The sequence below is a fragment of the Ruditapes philippinarum genome, unplaced genomic scaffold, assembly GCF_026571515.1.
Source record: "Ruditapes philippinarum isolate M1 unplaced genomic scaffold, ASM2657151v2 ctg2099_1_1_1_1, whole genome shotgun sequence".
Lineage (NCBI taxonomy): Eukaryota > Metazoa > Mollusca > Bivalvia > Venerida > Veneridae > Ruditapes > Ruditapes philippinarum.
Window position 1 is genome coordinate 68,351 of NW_026854602.1, and position 16,987 is coordinate 85,337.

A 16,987-nucleotide genomic window follows, 5' to 3' on the forward strand; every position below is an offset into this window, starting at 1 on the left:
GTGTCACTCATTTGATACAGAAACCAAAAGTAAACTTTGGTTCTCAAAACCAATTTATTACAAACAAACAAAAGTACAGCTGCGAATGAAATGAAAACTGATTTTACAGAAAATAATCTAGAATTTCATTAATTTGAGCATTTTTATGACTAATTATTTTGAAAAAAAAATTGACTTAAGCAATAATCATATATAAAATTAATGATGATTTACGTAATGTATGACTGCCTGTATGATATATAAAAATCGCTTGACCTCTGAAATAAATTTGCTAAATAGCTGATAATTGACGCAGTTGTTTTGGTCGTACGTAATGTCGCTTAATTATAAAAGTGTTCTGTTAATTTCTATAAAAGGTATTACCTAAGTGAATGTGCATAATATTATGTTACATGTAAGTATTGATAATTCCATGCTGTCGATATTTACAAATGTTTCCTTTTTTCCAAAATTGCCTATAAAAATAAAATTAAAATGTGTTGTAATAATGAATCATAAGAGTAATATCACTGTATAATAATTGCATTGTTAACTATTACAATGAATTAGCTATATCCCGTAAAAGTACGATAAACACAATGAGTCATTTACATTATCACAAAATACTTTCTGAATTTAAAATAAACTTTTTAATAATTCATTAATCTAGCACTGGTTTAAGCTTCATTTAGTTATAATCCAATGAAAACGATGTATTTCTTAACAATTGTGTGTTAATTTTCGTAGAAAAACAAAAGACGATACTTTATTAAATTCCGTTTTTCATAGCGCTTAAAAGGACCGAGGTCGTAAAAATAGTCATTTATAGTAACATTAACGAAGCTATATAAAACTTGACACTATGTAAGTGAGTGTTCATCAGTAGCTATTATACAGATATTAGAAACATTCCCCGGTCGAAGGTTCTAATCTGTAGAACAACACGGATGAACACTATAGGGCAATATCCCTGCTGATGCGACCATAAAATTCTCAAGAGTAAAATTAACTTAGCTGCTTTAATAAAATAGAAATGATGAGTAAATATGGCTTTGTTTTGACTTATTCTGTATTAACATTGAACATCATTGGCGTCTCACATCCCTGCTTCTTTGAAGACGTTTTGTCTCTTTCTTCAGATTACACGATTTTATACAGTCAGTAATTCCCGTTGCATGTTAAAGAATCATAAAGAAAATAATCTCCATTACCCCAGTCAGACAAATGTATCAGAATTCATCATAACTGTGACAATGACATAAAATTGTGGTTTGTTTCTTCCTAATCAATATATACGTAATTACTCTAAAATGTTGTAAGACAATCTGTATTGAGTGAACCGTCCATGTACTTCATGTAACAGCACTTGAGAAAATGGTGAATAATTGGCCTTTCTCGTGCTAACAAATGAAAACTATAACAGTATTGTTTTTATTTTTCATGTCATAAATTAGACTAAGAACTAAGATTTTCTAACATAATGAACAATTGGTAAAAATGATCCGGTAGCCTCTTAAGAATAAATTGATTATGTCGTCCGTATGTATATTGATTCCGCCAAACCCTGTGTTATTTGATCCATTCACTTACTCTTTTTTCTACTACCCCGCCCCCTTCCATTTAAATTGCACCCATTTTACCCCTTCTTTATTCCACTCTTCAATGCCTATTGTCCGACCTATGTTCGATGGCCTGGTGTGAGAGCCTTTAAGGCTTGTGTGGCTATAACATTATCGTGGCTGCGTTCCTTGGACGAGGCTTTTTGTCTGTTGATCTTCATTTCTATATCGTGAACATGTATCTGGTAGATGAAAATGTAGGTTTAAATTCAGCGAATGCAATTTGCGCATGTGTAGCACACTGTGCTGAATTGCCATTCATTTCACAATAATGATTGGGGAAACATTTTATTGGAAAATGTATAAAACAATAGATTGTTAATGTAATTGATATTTTTTCACGATTGTTCTGCTCTTGCTCTTGTTTTTTTTTTTTTTTTTTTTTTTTTTTTTTTTTAATAAAAATGATTTCGGTATAATACAATTGTTGATTGATAAACGTGGACTTCTGTAGCACTGAAAGTGAAATTATTTGTGAAAATAGTAGCAAAATGTAAACAAAGTGATGTTTCGACTTCCATACAAATTTTTGAAAGTTGAAAATAACCATTTTTGACGAGTGTTTTTGTAGTACAATATATATACAGATGTCTTCCGACGAACTCCGTGACAGTTATCACAAGAGCTCCTTAACAAGTTATCATAAGATCTCCATCCTTCGTGTAACAGTTCCTCCCCCGTGGTAATGGAACAGAAGCAAAGTTTGGTTAAGGTAATTGACCAATGACTTATTGTTTGGAAACTTTAATAGAAGACCAAAACTAAAAAGCTTTAATCAAATAAAAAATAATCCATTTCTAAGGCATAATGAGTCTTAAACTAGACACTAGACTTTAATGTTTAGGTAACTTCAGCATGATCGGCGTGATTAACCACTACATAATAATGTTGCTAAACGTTTCACGTTCACTTTACTGTTTATATCAGTCTTAAGTTGACGTGTCACGTTATTTTTTTCAGCTTGTAGTAATTCTTATTACTCATGTGTGAATCATGTATGGTGCACTGTGCAAAAAAAAAATGATTTGATTTGATTTTGTGATTTGCACTTCAAGTGGCACGTCTTTGCTTAGTTTATACATAATTTTATTTAGTAAGATTCTGTCTTCCAGAAATATTTCATAAGAATATCCACATGATATATTTCTATTGTTTGAATAAGTATGGAAAATCTGCCCATTCAAAAAAGGAAAAGTGCATGGTCTTCTTTTTCCGATGAAACTGCATTGTTTGATGTGGTCTAGCAAACGCTTGAAACATTAACTATTTATTGAGTTGACATTTACATGTTTTTATTGTGTACTTAAAACAATTACGGAAGTTCAATTCGTAATTAATTGCATCAGAATATACAATCACTAAGATACAGTATCACTAGAGTAAAACCAATTAAATGGAAATTGTTTTAATGTTTAATGTCACATCATTACAATGTTTACGTTATATAACAAAACTTAAACAAAGGTTATTGAAAATGTTTTACATTAAGATCAGTTTCTAAAAGCAAGACTTTTTAAACTTGATATGTGAACATGTAGATATAGGAAGACTATACATTTACATTATACATGTTTGTGTGTATATCAAAATATACATGGCTGGCAGTGTGATTAGGGCTAATGTCAACTAAAAAGCTGTTGCCAGAAGGTGCATCCGATGGGTTATTAAGTACCACCACTCAAGCCGGTGCTAGGGGACAATAGGGATGTTACACTTTTCCATTATAACTCATGTACAGACTCAGTCAAACAAAGTCTGCAATTTTCATGTACACTGTTGTGATTAATGTTTCCGAGAGATCACACTTTTTCCAGATTTATATATGCCAGTCCTATGTTAGATCATCCCGACAGCCATGTGTTATTTAGTTTATTTTACCAAGAAAACAAGGATTTATATTTATATTGTCAATTAAAGTCCGTGCTACAAATAAAACACAGATCCTGTCGCATAGAATAATACTAAAAATATATCACAATCAGTTCAGGGGAGTTAACAAGTACAATATAGAATACGGAGGCATGTAGGAGTAATATATCTCAGGTGATACGAGGGTAATATTCAAAAAGAACACATTATAAGCCTATAAGTTTTACATTGTAGGATGTATTGAGGTAAATTTATTTTCTTCAAACAACAGCTCCTCCTAAACCAAAGGGAACACTCACAGAAATGTTCCTTTGGCAGCTCTCTGCAAAAGGTTTCCAAATGACACTATTCATTTACAGGCGTTGAAATATGCTTTAAAGTGTTTACCACAATACAAAATATACTTGAGGCCCTCTGCAAAAGTTTTATAAATCATGCCCTTTGGGTCAAAATTGTTATGACCCTGGGGTGTCTTATTTTTTAGACATAAACTTATCATGGAAAGCATATTTATTTTTCTAGTCTGAAGATCAATGGCCTAGATCTTAAACATTTGGCATGTAGCATATCTACTTTACTTAAATTATATCCATCATACCTCACATTGGGGTCATGTTTGATCTTATCAATTTTCATCTACTTGAAAACGGCTTTGAAAACTATGCTGATGATACCCCGCGCTCCCACTTTTATTTTCTATTTCTATGAATATTTTAAACAACTAAAATGAAAGGAGAGAAACAAACAACTGCAGTTGTTTAAAATGTACATTTTATTAAGGTCAGACTGACTAAGTTGTTGAACTAAATTTCGTAATTTTCGCTTGGTTTAATCAAATAAATGCAATGTTTAATTGTTAAAATAAAACAAGAACGATTGAAGGCACATTAAGTTGTAAGATGTGCTATTATTTTTCTATTAATTTCTCAAAAAGCTTTCTTACTTACTTACTTGCTTGCCTGCCTGCCTGCCTGCCTGCCTGCCTGCCCTACCGTACCCTACCCTACCTACCCACTTTATGCATTTGGTATAGTAATTGTGATTTAGTATTTTTGCATTAAGGTTAAAATACATTTCTCAATATTTTGCTCCCTTTATTGCTACACCTCGCATGTTCTAAAGCCATTATTACATCATTATAAAGCACAATTAATTCCTCTCTACTGTACAGAATGAAAAAAAAAACTTATATTCATTTCTGTTGAAAAAGAGATTAAAAAATCTAATTTAAACTTTAATATGAGACGAAGACAAACGACTTTCGGCAAAAGTATTAAATGAAATGGTGAGCATGTGAATGTTAAATCAAAATGGGCTCTTGCATTATTTTACTAATGCTCGTGTGTATTTAGGACTTTTATGCCTATAGAATAGTGTAAAGGTTATAGTAGTGTGCGACCTAAAACCTATTTTCACAACTTTGTTTTATTACTACACGCCGTTTTGTATCCACTGACAACATAAAATCAATACGAATTTTACTGTTGATAATTTAGGAGTTTTTCGTCCATTTTCACAGGTATTTTACCCATGTTTATGAGATAAGTTTAAAAAGCATATACTGAATTATTATCTTAATGCTTTATTGGTCAATTTTAGAGGTATTAATGGTGTAAAGATTGACTGTCAAAATACAATATCATTTTTTAAGTTTTCTACTGTTCTTTTTACAAATTAGATCTAAATGTTTATATTTAAAACTAATTAAAAATTTGAAAAAAAACACTTAGAAACAGTATTAACTTTGTGCAATAGATGGATAAAGAAATACTCTTATAACCCTAATGGATAACCCTAATTAATGCACAGATCCGGATCACTCCGGCCCACCTCTCTCTAACGGTATCTGGACGTTTCACCCATAACCCATCATAATTAGAGTCACAGTACCTGTGCTCGACCAGCCCAGTGCTCGACCAATACTTCTATTTGTGTACGATTTATGCATTAAAGTGAAAAAACCCAGGGAGTTTGTGTGTGCTATTTGTACCTGACCTGTAACCTCTACACCATGTACAAGTACTCCAAGCTTGATAGAAGATTGGCCATTTTGCAGGCAATATTTAACAGTACAAAAATACAATTCTATAATACAAGTAGCAGTAAAAACTATTTAAAACACTAAAATAATGATAATTTAGGGCAAATTTGGACAATACTTTGTTAAATTGCCTTTACTCTTATGATTCCAATTGATTTCCATAGGAAAGGTGCTCAAAAATTATCAAAACCCTGCTTTCCATAAAAGGCAGGGGCTATGAACATGTAAACAAATATGGCAGCTGTACTGAAACAAATCGGGAACACACCACTAAAAGGGTAGACCATTTGTATATTACACCAATTATCACACTTAACTATGTTTGCAGAGTGATTTTAGTAAAAAAATATGAGAATAAGTAATCTCAAACACCCCAGTATATGTAAATTCCAAAACTCTAATAATTTAATAAACTCTTATTATTTGTCAATGTATAGCATTTCCTTTGCTCTCATATTTACATCTATAGACACTAAAGCATAAATGTTTCAAAATATTTTTGAAATAGAATTGTTGAACATAAAAAGTCATATCTGTTTTTAAAAAATAAAAAATCTGATAGAGATAAAACCACCTGGTCGAGCACTGGTTTGGTTGCCTGAAAAATATAGTGGTTTTATACCCTATATACAACTTCGTGGTAAATTGTATCCTGATCTGTGTATTTAAAAAGCTTTAGCTAATTGTGAGTAAGAAAGGGCCAGCTTTGTAACAAAAATAAGTTTCCCAGCAAACTTTTTGTTCTGAAAGAGTTTTTATGTGATTTTGTGCAAAACTGGTTGAGCACTGGTACGGTGACTCTATACAAAAGGAAACTAGATTTAAATATAGTGTAGTCTGAACGCTGGTACTATTCTCCATTACCATGTATATATATATAGACAGTATATAAATTAACCCAACACATTAACATGCAATGGAGTTTTTTATGTATGCAGGTTATTTTACTCTTCAAAGATATAGTTTTATATATAATAATATATATGGTAATATATGTCAACATTCTGTTAACTAAACACTAACACATGTTGTCATCGTATTGCAAACTTACCTGTACACAGGTGGTATTGTTGAAAAACCTTTTTAGAGGCCTCATGTGAAAGTAATTTAGAATGAAAACTTTGTTACCACTGCCAAACTGACACTTGTCTGCGTGATTATTTATCAATTTTTAGCTCGACTTTTCTATGAAAAGGGGAGCTATCCTACTCGCCCCGGCGTCGGCGTCGGCGTCACACCTTGGTTAAGTTTTTCGTACCACCCCACTTTATTTCAGAAGTATTACAAGTATGGCTTTGAAACTTACCATACTTGTTCACCATCATAACCTCCATCTACAGACAAGAGTACATAACTCTGTCAAGGTTTTTGACAGAATTATGGCCCTTTTTTGACTTAGAAAGTGTATTGAGCTTGGTTAAGTTTTTTGTACCACCTCACTTTATTTCAAAACCATTGGAGGTATTGCTTTGAAACTGACCATACTTGTTTACCATCACGACCTTCATCAACAGACAAGAGGACATAACTCTGTCAAGGTTTTTGACAGAATTATGCCCCTTTTTGACTTAGAAAATACATTGAATATGGTAAAATCCACTTATTGCCTTAACCCTTTGAGATATTGCTTTGAAACTTTTAATGCTATTTCACATCATTACCCCCATCTGTACGCAAGAGAAGGTAACTCTGTCAAGGATTTGTTTTAAAAATTAAGGCCTTTTATCGACTTAGAATCTTGGTTAAGTTTTTAGTACCAGTCCACTTTTTGACTGAACTGTTTGAGATATTAATTTGAAAGTTGGAATACTTGTTTACAATCATGATTCCCAAACATGTCCAGGAGAAGGTAATTCTGTCAAAGATTTTATTTGAATTATGGCCCTTAACTGTCAATGTTTTGTATTATAGGCAAGCACTAAAAAACTTAAAAAATCTAAAAAAATTCATTCCTATCCACTTGTTCACTTTACCATAAATTATGTCATAATAAAATAATTCTTCACTAAATATCTTAATGCTCATGGCCATTGTTCACTTTAAAAATACAGAGATTCTTGTATTGCCTTTTACTGCAAAAACTTTTTTTATTGGCAAGCAATAAAAAAGTCGAGCGCGCTGTCTTACGGACAGCTCTTGTTAAAAGATATATGCAAGTAAAAACCAATGCAAGTGTTTAAACAAAGAATATTGGTACTGCTTCTGTACGGGAACTGTTTGAATGCCAGAAGTGTTATCGGACTGTGCATCTCCATCCCGCAAGAATTTTGCTTGATCAACACCAGGTTTATAAAAGAAATTTATTATTCTTTTATGAAATGATTTGACTGCACTACATTTTCAACTTTATTCATCAACACATTCAACCAATGATATTTTTTTTAATGAAAATACAGCAACAAGAGTTGTCGCTCTCAACTTTTTTAACGAAAATATAGATTTTATTAGGTCACAATTACCTCCTTAATGTTTATGGTGTTCATGTCAACAAATAGGCTGACTAGACATTTTATGCTTTTTGGGAAAAATTATCAATTCAGATGCTGGATTTTCATGCTCATGTTCCAAGATGTGCTCAGTCTTTGAATAAATAGCGTAAATCCTGCAATCGCTCGTCCTAGAATAGACACTGTCAAAATCTTGTATCTGAGATATTTTTGCCATAATCAATGTCTTGCTTCTACAGGAATTTTATACCACTAACCTGCTTATGTATAACTTGAAAAAGTTAACTCAATAACATTGAATTTCTACAGAAAACATATTTATTTAGGCATTTATAATATCTACTACATGCATGCTAAACCAATACAAGAATAAACAATTGTCATATGCTTCAAAATTAGATAATGTTGACTTAAAATTTGTATTACAGTAAAACAGCAAGATGCCAGCCAAGAAGAAGAAGTCTGGGAAGATGTCCAAGATGACAGAGGAGGAGAGATTGGCATATGAGGAACAAAAACGTCTTGCTGAAGAAGAAATGAGAAAAAAGAAAGAAGACATGCTTACACAGTTCTTAAAGGTACATGATTAAGTTTTAGTTAGTTTGATATCTCAGGTGATAAAATCGCTGCAGTTGGTAGATTAAGTACACTAAGCATTACCCAGAATAAGAAGTGTTGTTCTTTATAAATCCTGTTTCACCTATACATTTGTTGCAGCTTACTTTTTATTCAACTTCATTAAAAACACAATTAACTAAAATAAAGAAACCATTTGATTAACTTAATATCTTAGACAAACTAATGAGAAATCAGCAATCAATTAGAGAAATTTTCTAAAATTCATACTAAAATATAGTAATTATAATGGTCAATTAATATACTTTAAGGATAAACTAACTAAAGAAGAGCGTGCCACAAGATTCAACTTAAACAAACTCAACCATCAATGGCGTAACATCATGAGAGAAGCGAAGTCGAAAGAGCTGAAAAAAGACATTGAGATTCTTAGTCAGACATTTGAGCGTGTTGTAGACAGAAAGGATGCGGTAATTAAATCCCTCGCCAAAGATCTTATGGAGGCAGAGGAGCAATATGCTATGGCCTTGAGAAGTCATCTACAAAATATTGATAACCTTATAGGTAATTGTTTTATATCATTTATACATTAGTATAATGTGATCTTATTAGATGTTATTTGTTTGCTATGGATATTTTAATGGATATAATGCAAGGTTTTTACTGAAGTAAGGAATATGGTATTTAATTTTGGAAAAAAAATGGTACTGCTTAGATAGTGGTAGTGGTGGCCTGCCAAGTGATTAACTCATGGGACTGGTAATAATTGCTTACTGTGTGGGTTCAAACCCTGTCGGGGACGATCCATTGTTTCCTTGAGCAAAACTGTACACTCATTTGCGTAGTACTGGTTGGTTCCAGAAACAGATTTGAGCTTGTATCTGTTAGCTTATAGCTTGCTAAAAATAAATTCTTTATAAACTGTTTAAAGAAAGGGAATATCAAATGTAAAGGTGTAAAATTGTTCTTTGTTAAAAACTACGCTCCTTAAGACAATAATTTGAAAAAAAAAAATGTTAAAAAACATATCTCTGGGAAAAAAAACAATTGTACACTTCAAATTACAAGCTTAATAACAGGAAGGGATAATTGTTTAAATTCATTTAAATGAATTCAAACAATTATCCCTAATATTCTTACGAAACTGATGTTACATATATTACAATTTTATAATCTTTTTGCAGATTTACAAAAGTCCAGATTAGATAAGTTAAAGAGCGAGTATGAAGATGAACTTGAGATAATAAAGGAAGAGTTTGATACAGAGAGGGCAATCATGGTTGACCAACATAACACAGAGATGAATGATATAGCTGACATACTGTTTGCTATGGAACAAAACTTCCAGGAGAGAGAAGCTGAGGCTAAAGGAGAATTCCAGAGCATGAGAGATGAAATCAAGAATAAGGTAAATGTGATTAAGTGCATTAATGTATTGGATTATAGACCTTAATGAGCTTCTATGTGAAATTCCATACTGGTATTTTTCCCAAAGTGGAAAACACCTTCTCAGGACTGGTGACAAAAATGTAATGTAAAATGATTACTGTTGAAAATTGGCAAGAGCAGGTTATTACAATAACTTTACTCCAAATTAAAATAACAATGGTTTGTAAACCTTAATTGCTATTGAAATATGTTAGCCATGATTGGCCTATTATGAAATGAGACAGAAATTGTATATTACAAAAACTTTACTGAAAATGAGACTGAACATTTTTAGGCTAAAGTATAAAATGGTACAAGGTGTCAAGTGTTAAATCCATCATTATTTTAGTTCTAATGTTTTAATAAATGTTGGTATTCCCTGACATTTCTAGAATCTAGAGGAGAAGCATGCACTTCGTGTACAGTTAGAACAAAAAGTTGACAACTTGTGGATGCAATTCAGAGATGCCTTACAGAACTATAATATGACCACAGAGGAGAGAAAAACTGCATTTGAAGCTCTAAAAGTGAAGGATGAAAGAAGTGCAAAAGAAATAGAATCACAGATGAGAAAATTGCAGAGAATATCAGTAAGTATAGGGCTTAATTTGTTCAGTCTACCCGCTTAACTCAGTACTGGGAGAGCATCTGATTTGTATCCAGTGATGGCTGGTTCATTCTTGCATATCAGACTGGTGTTTCCATTAGTTTTACCAATGCTGGAAGTTTCATCTGTGATGAGGGGTGCCTGATGAGTCATGTGCTATACAATGGCATGCTTAGGATGTCGTAATTTTGCTGTTATGAATTAAGTTGTAATTTCATACGCTGTTGTAAGAAAATAGTTACCGGTGTAATGACTAAAATTTCCATGAAAAAATTGTTTTACTGAGGTAAAGAATTTAAGATTTGATGAAATATGCAAGAAAAAATATCTAACATTTCTGTTTGTAATTTAAAATTGCTACAAATCGAATGATCAATTAATGTCTACTTGAGCATTAACACATTAATGTTATCATGCTAATAAATCATGAGATGTCTGAAACATTATTTTGCTCTATTTCTAAATCAGGATCAGATAGCAGCATTGAAATCTAAGATGGCTACAAATGCAAAAGAATGTGAGGAGAGAAACAAGATGTTGAAAGAGGTAAAGAAATTTTATTGCAATTACAAAAAAAGTTATATATCTAACCATCACATTGGTAAACTTGTATAATATAAATGTCCTGCTTTGAATTTTGAACTGACTATTTTTAGTGTGACTACTATGGCGTCACTCTTTAATTAAGTTTTTGGGTGCCAGTTGGTATCCCTAAATTAATAGAAGGGAATAGACTGAAACTTCACACACTTATTTGAGAGCAAAATAGTGAGTCTTTGTCCAAGGCCCATAACTGTAACAGTTTAACAGAGTTATGGCCCTTTATGAACTGAGAATATTCTACATTATCCAGGCTCTTGTTTTACTATCAAACAGTGCGAATAGCCGGGCATGCTGTTGTTACAGCTTTTGTTAACGTAAGATGTTTTGATACAGCAATGCTGGTTTTAAGCAGCAAGCTTGATATTGTCTGGCCAAACTGCAAGATTATGCTAGCTGGCCTGTCTCTATATTGATGGCATAAATTATCACGTAGTGAATGGTGAACTATTGGTCTGACTCTAGTAACATTGCTAGAGCATGTTCATTTGCAGACATAGTCATTGAAAAGGTGTCTCTTTGCAGTTAGATAAAGCAAATCTTTATTCCTGCAAATATTCAAAGAATTCTTTGAAACTTAGAACATCATTTATAATGTGACATGGCCATACTTCTAATTATAGATATTTATCTGTTACAAAGATATAGTTCTTTTTATTTTCTGTTGCAGGAACGTGAAAAGATGTTGAAACATTTCCAGGAACTTAAAGCACAGATGAACAAAGTACGAGAAGCTGAAAGAGACAAACTTACTAAAGTAACACTGGAAAGTAACTCTGCTATCAAAGAAGTTAAGAGACAAAATGATAAAGTAAGTGCAAACAAATGACCTGCCAATAAAGGGCTAATGTACAACAAATCTAAAACAGTATTATATGATCATTTAAGATCACAGATGTACTTTGTTTGGCATAATTTACACCAGGTTCTTATGGTATTTATATGGTTCTTTTAACAGTGATGTAATAAAGAGTATTAAAGATACATGTATTTGAATATAAAAAATTATTTTCAATTAAAGTCATTAATTTATATTTTGGATTGTTTCCCTTTGACCATTTAATGAAGGAAATTTAGATATTTTTACACATCAGTTACACAGATTTTTTTTCTTAACAAATGACTGAAATTGAAAAGAATTACCTAAACTATAGAATGTTAGTTATTCATTTTGTAATACCTAAATGAAGGAAACATGTACATTGTGCTCTGTACATCAGAATTAGGCTTTGGTAAGAAATGTTAAAATCCCTGAACAAATTGTAATTACATTTTCAGATTCAAGTGAATATCTTCTGGTACATAGTATTTTTGTTTATGTCCTCTGACATATCAATAGAATCTTAATAGAGTCTTAGCAGAGTTTATCTGCTATTTAAGATAATTTTGGAGTTTTAATGCATAGGCATTGACCACAGAGGCCATAGGCCTAAGTGTTAATTTATTGGCATCAAAATGATGTATCTTTGCAGTGTAACCAAACTGTATACCGTTGACTGCTATATACTGCTTGCTATATACCATGGCCTTTTTTTTTAAACAATCACATCAAAAGCTGATGATACCAAATTCAAAGCTGGACAAATTCATTATACAAATCAGGAATTGTAAGGGTAAAATATTGTACATATATATTTCAGGTTGAGCAGATATTGAAGGTGGCAGAAATGTGTCGTAAGCTGGAGACAGAAGAAGAGAAAGTTCTGCCATTCTACGCCTCGTCTCTTACTAAAGATGAGCAGGAAGATGTTGATGTAGCTGTCATGGAAGTCCCATCTGAACCACTAGCAAATGTAATATATATTTTATATACATTATGGTTTTGTGTACAGGTTTTATACTCATAATTAACAAGTTTCATTTAAAAAAAAACAACAGTTTCTGTTCTGAATTTAGGAACAGTTAAACTAACATGTGTCTTTCTTATTGAAGATAAAGTGAACAAGCACAATAGGGCTTTCAACTTTTGTAAAACATGTTTGTTTGTACTGGAATTAATGACAAACATTTTGATAACAAATACTCTTAATATCACTTTAAATATATTTACTTGTTGGCCAAATGGCCTTCTTAAAATTAGTATTCCATTGAATGTGGAATAACTAAATTTTGCCCTCTTTGATATAAATTATATGGTTGAAAAGATATGTTTCTTGTTAAAGTACAGTTATATAATATAGTAAAAAAACAAACTTTTAAGCCTTTTTCTTAAGAGAAAAGCTGTCGCAAACTCATATTTTATGACTAATTTAATAAAGAATTTTAAATTATCAGCATGTATATGGTTGTATTACTGTTTAGTGTTCTTTTCCATTCCAAGTTCTGCATGGTTATTTCTACTTTTGTTCAAATATTTTTTATAAGTGACATCTTTTTTCATTTAGGCAATGCATGAATACACGAGCCTAGAAAACTTCTGGAAACGTCACAACAAAGTTCTTCTAGATAAGTTAGCACTAGACAAAGAGAAGCAAACATTGATGGGAGAGAACCAGCAGTTACGTACCTTGTTGAAACAATATTTGGATGGTATTTCTGTCAATGATGAAATCATCAGCCAAGTGAACCCATTGTTTATCGTCAACAACAAAACAAATGTCAAGTAAGTAAAAAAATTTAATCATTATTGATTATTCCATGGAATGCCTTAAAACTAGCTAAGTACCTGTTAATGTTTAAAGTTATGCAAAGATATTACACATATATATATATATAATTGTGAGTATATTCCTTGGGGAGTGATGCAATTACTTGAGATGATGATGAAGGTGCATTGTGGTCTTCCTCCAGCAGTTAAGCAGTAAAGTCACCTTATGACCTTTACAATGGCACTGTGACAAAAGCTCCAGATATATTAAAAAGCCTTATCAATGTAAGGCTTAGGTACAGTTTAACAAAATAAGCATATATTTTATTTCTATGCATAAAGAATGTGTAGAATCAAATATTGCTAAAGCTTCAAATGTTTACTGTCACAGACTGACTTTCGGGAAAAGATGGGCAAAAGATTTGCCTAAAATCTACCCTTAATTGGATATTACCAGTATGTAAAACTTCCTTTCGTATGCTAAAAATGTTAATTTTTTTTAACTATGTATAACTGTACTATAAATAACCTGTGCATTAAAGTGTGACTTCAATGACTGATAAGAAATGAGCGAAAATGACTACAAATAAACGGCAAATAAAGGGTTATCTCTTTACTTCATTACAACAAAATCTACTTCTTGTAGGCTAGCTAGATTTATGTTATTATGATATCTTACTTCTTTATAATTGTATGTTTATTCTCTTGTAGGTTAAATGTACCAGTTCATGACCCCAGAATACGTCGACCAGCCGCTCAGACTGTTGTAGAAGCAGCACATGTGATCAGACACACAATGCCTTCATAAAACACCATCCTGAACTCTTTTATATGAACTTTGTCTACTATGTTAGTATGTTAACAAACTGTGTTTGTTACAATTGTGTAAAAAAAAACTGTGATAATTATGGAAGTTTTCATTTTATTATGTAATGTATGTTTAATTTTGTTGTCAACAATAATCTTCAGAGCATTTAGTTTTAAGATTCCTCTGTTTCAAAATACACCCCTTATATGAAACATGATTGTGCAGGGAAAATATTGAAAAACACAGACCTTATTTGTCTTCGAGAGACTTCACTTTCAATATACATTAATAAGTGATATTATATACTAAACAAAAACTATTTATATTTGTTACTGAATTGTTGATGTATTTTTATTTCAGTGTAAGATGAAAATAAACTTATAAAAGATAAATTGTTCACACTTCTATAACTTTTTATCTAAATACATGTAGATGTTTAAACCTCGATCTAAGCATGAATGACCATAATAACAAAGTAACCAGTTCAAATAATAGAAATGACATCCTGTATATCCAAGTATATTTGTTAACTCAGGGTTCCCACGGTCAGGGAAAAGTCAGGGAAAAATGATTTTTTTTCAAGGTCAGGGAAAAGTCAGGGAATTTTGAAATTGGTCAGGGAAATTTGAAAAATAAGCAAAAGTCAGGGAAAAGTCAGGGAATTTTGTAGAAAATAATGTTTTTGTGAAACAGCAAGAAGGAAAATCAGTAAAAGCTAAGGCAGTTTCTTCCATTATTTTGGGTATCTTATTGTTATTTTTGATTCTAAGCGTCTGTTTTATTTTTATATTTTTTGACTCTTAAAATGATTATGCTTCTGCCTGAAGATTCTGGATATTTTTGTCATTATTAGTAACTATCTTATTAAGGCAGAAGCTAAAAGGAGTTTAAGCATAGCTTGTCTCCTGAGCTATTTATGGTTTGTTCTTGTGAAAGAGGCTGATAATCTGCTCAGGAGGCTGAAAAAATATGAAAATGGACTTGCTTGTGAAGTAAAATGCCAAGTGCAATGCCTTCAGGGTCAAGGTCAAAGAAAAGTTATAAAAGAATCCAGTAAAGATATTGAGAAACTTGAGAAAACACTTAGTGGACTTCGATTAAGTACCAATAATTTTAGTGCCATGTTGTGTTTTTGCACATAATTATGCATTAAACCATAACTTTGAAAAACTAACTGCCATAGCTAGTTTTATTAGTAGTATTATTAGCTTTTACTGCATTTTGCTTTTAATGTAGCCACTTCATTACCTGTCTTATTGTTTCTTGTCCAACACTAGTTTTCCATTGATAACTATCATATATTTTATAAAAATACAGGCCTGTTTTAGTCAATCCTCTTTGCATTTGTAAGAGAATGAAACATCTTTCAGCATAACATGTACTATCAAATACATTGTACTTTACATTTTGGATAAATTTACTCATACTTGTTGAAAGTAAACAAGAAAAGTTGCTTATGACAATTGCTCGCTAATATTCATGTATTTTTTATCTTGAATAATTTAAAATAAAGAATTTGAGAAAATAGGTTGGCTGTTTGGGGAGGAGGAGGTGGTAATACATGTTTAAAAAATGCATTTAATGCTCTAAGATTGTGCAAACTTGACGCTGTTATTGGTCAGGGAAAAATGGCTTTGGTCAGGGAAAAGTCATGGAAAAGTCAGGGAATTTTGATTTCTCTTCTTTGTGGGAACCCTGTATAATCTATCTGTGAACCTTTTGCAACTCTCTATTTCATCAACTTAATAATGAAATCCCTATGTAATACTCAGTTATTACAGTTTTAAATTTAATGCACATTTTATTTCTCAAATTCATTATAGGATTTAAGGAATGTGTATGCAAGTAAAAAAATGTTTCAACTTCAGTATGGTCATCTCTGATACAAAATTTGATGGGATTTATCCAAGGATCAACCATTTTTGTTATTTTAAAGTTTTGTAGTAATTGATCCTATTTGGGCAAAAATAATTTGCTGGAAACTTGCTAAGATCCCATTTTAGAGCAATTGTTTTTCATTGTGTGTGTGTGTTTTTTTGTTTTGTTTTGTTTTTTAATTTTTTAGAGCTCCACTTTCAAACTATTGTAATGACTCTGTAAGCAATCGCATTCATGGTTAAACTTTTCGCTAAGGACCATTTTCTCAGAGACTATTATACTTTTTTATTGCACTTGGAAAACCTGTTTATTGTCCTAAAAAGGTGTCATTTCAAAAGGGCAGATAATCCAAATAATATTTGTTTGCAAAGTTATGCACCTTTTTCAACTTTGATTTTTAGATTTGACTTAGGTGTTAAGCCCTGGTTAATCGTTTTGTGAAAGTAACGAAGCTATATCTCGTAAACGAAGCTATTCACTTCAAGCTTGATATACATACATGTTCACTATTAAAATCTGACACCATTTCAGAAAGGCAGATAATCCTA

General features: G+C 31.7%; 1 protein-coding gene across 1 annotated transcript; it reads left to right on the top strand.

Moving 5' to 3' along the window:
* Positions 1–4,877: 4,877 nt before the first annotated feature.
* LOC132740555 (dynein regulatory complex subunit 2-like) lies at positions 4,878–14,953 on the top strand. The gene is made up of 10 exons (XM_060728475.1): positions 4,878–4,986; positions 8,384–8,533; positions 8,843–9,095; positions 9,716–9,939; positions 10,352–10,549; positions 11,035–11,112; positions 11,837–11,977; positions 12,807–12,959; positions 13,551–13,768; positions 14,465–14,953. Exons 2-10 carry the CDS (start codon positions 8,396–8,398, stop codon positions 14,559–14,561), a joined length of 1,500 nt encoding a protein of 499 aa, XP_060584458.1. The 5' UTR covers positions 4,878–4,986; positions 8,384–8,395; the 3' UTR covers positions 14,562–14,953.
* Positions 14,954–16,987: the final 2,034 nt, after the last annotated feature.

What these genes read in the sequence shown, in the direction of transcription:
- LOC132740555 (XM_060728475.1), top strand. Translation starts at nt 8,396, where the DNA reads ATGCCAGCCAAGAAGAAGAAGTCTGGGAAGATGTCCAAGATGACAGAG. An exon ending in GAGATGAAATCAAGAATAAG is followed by an intron (nt 9,940 to 10,351) that starts GTAAATGTGATT and finishes TGACATTTCTAG; the next exon opens with AATCTAGAGGAGAAGCATGC. An exon ending in TTAAGAGACAAAATGATAAA is followed by an intron (nt 11,978 to 12,806) that starts GTAAGTGCAAAC and finishes TATATATTTCAG; the next exon opens with GTTGAGCAGATATTGAAGGT.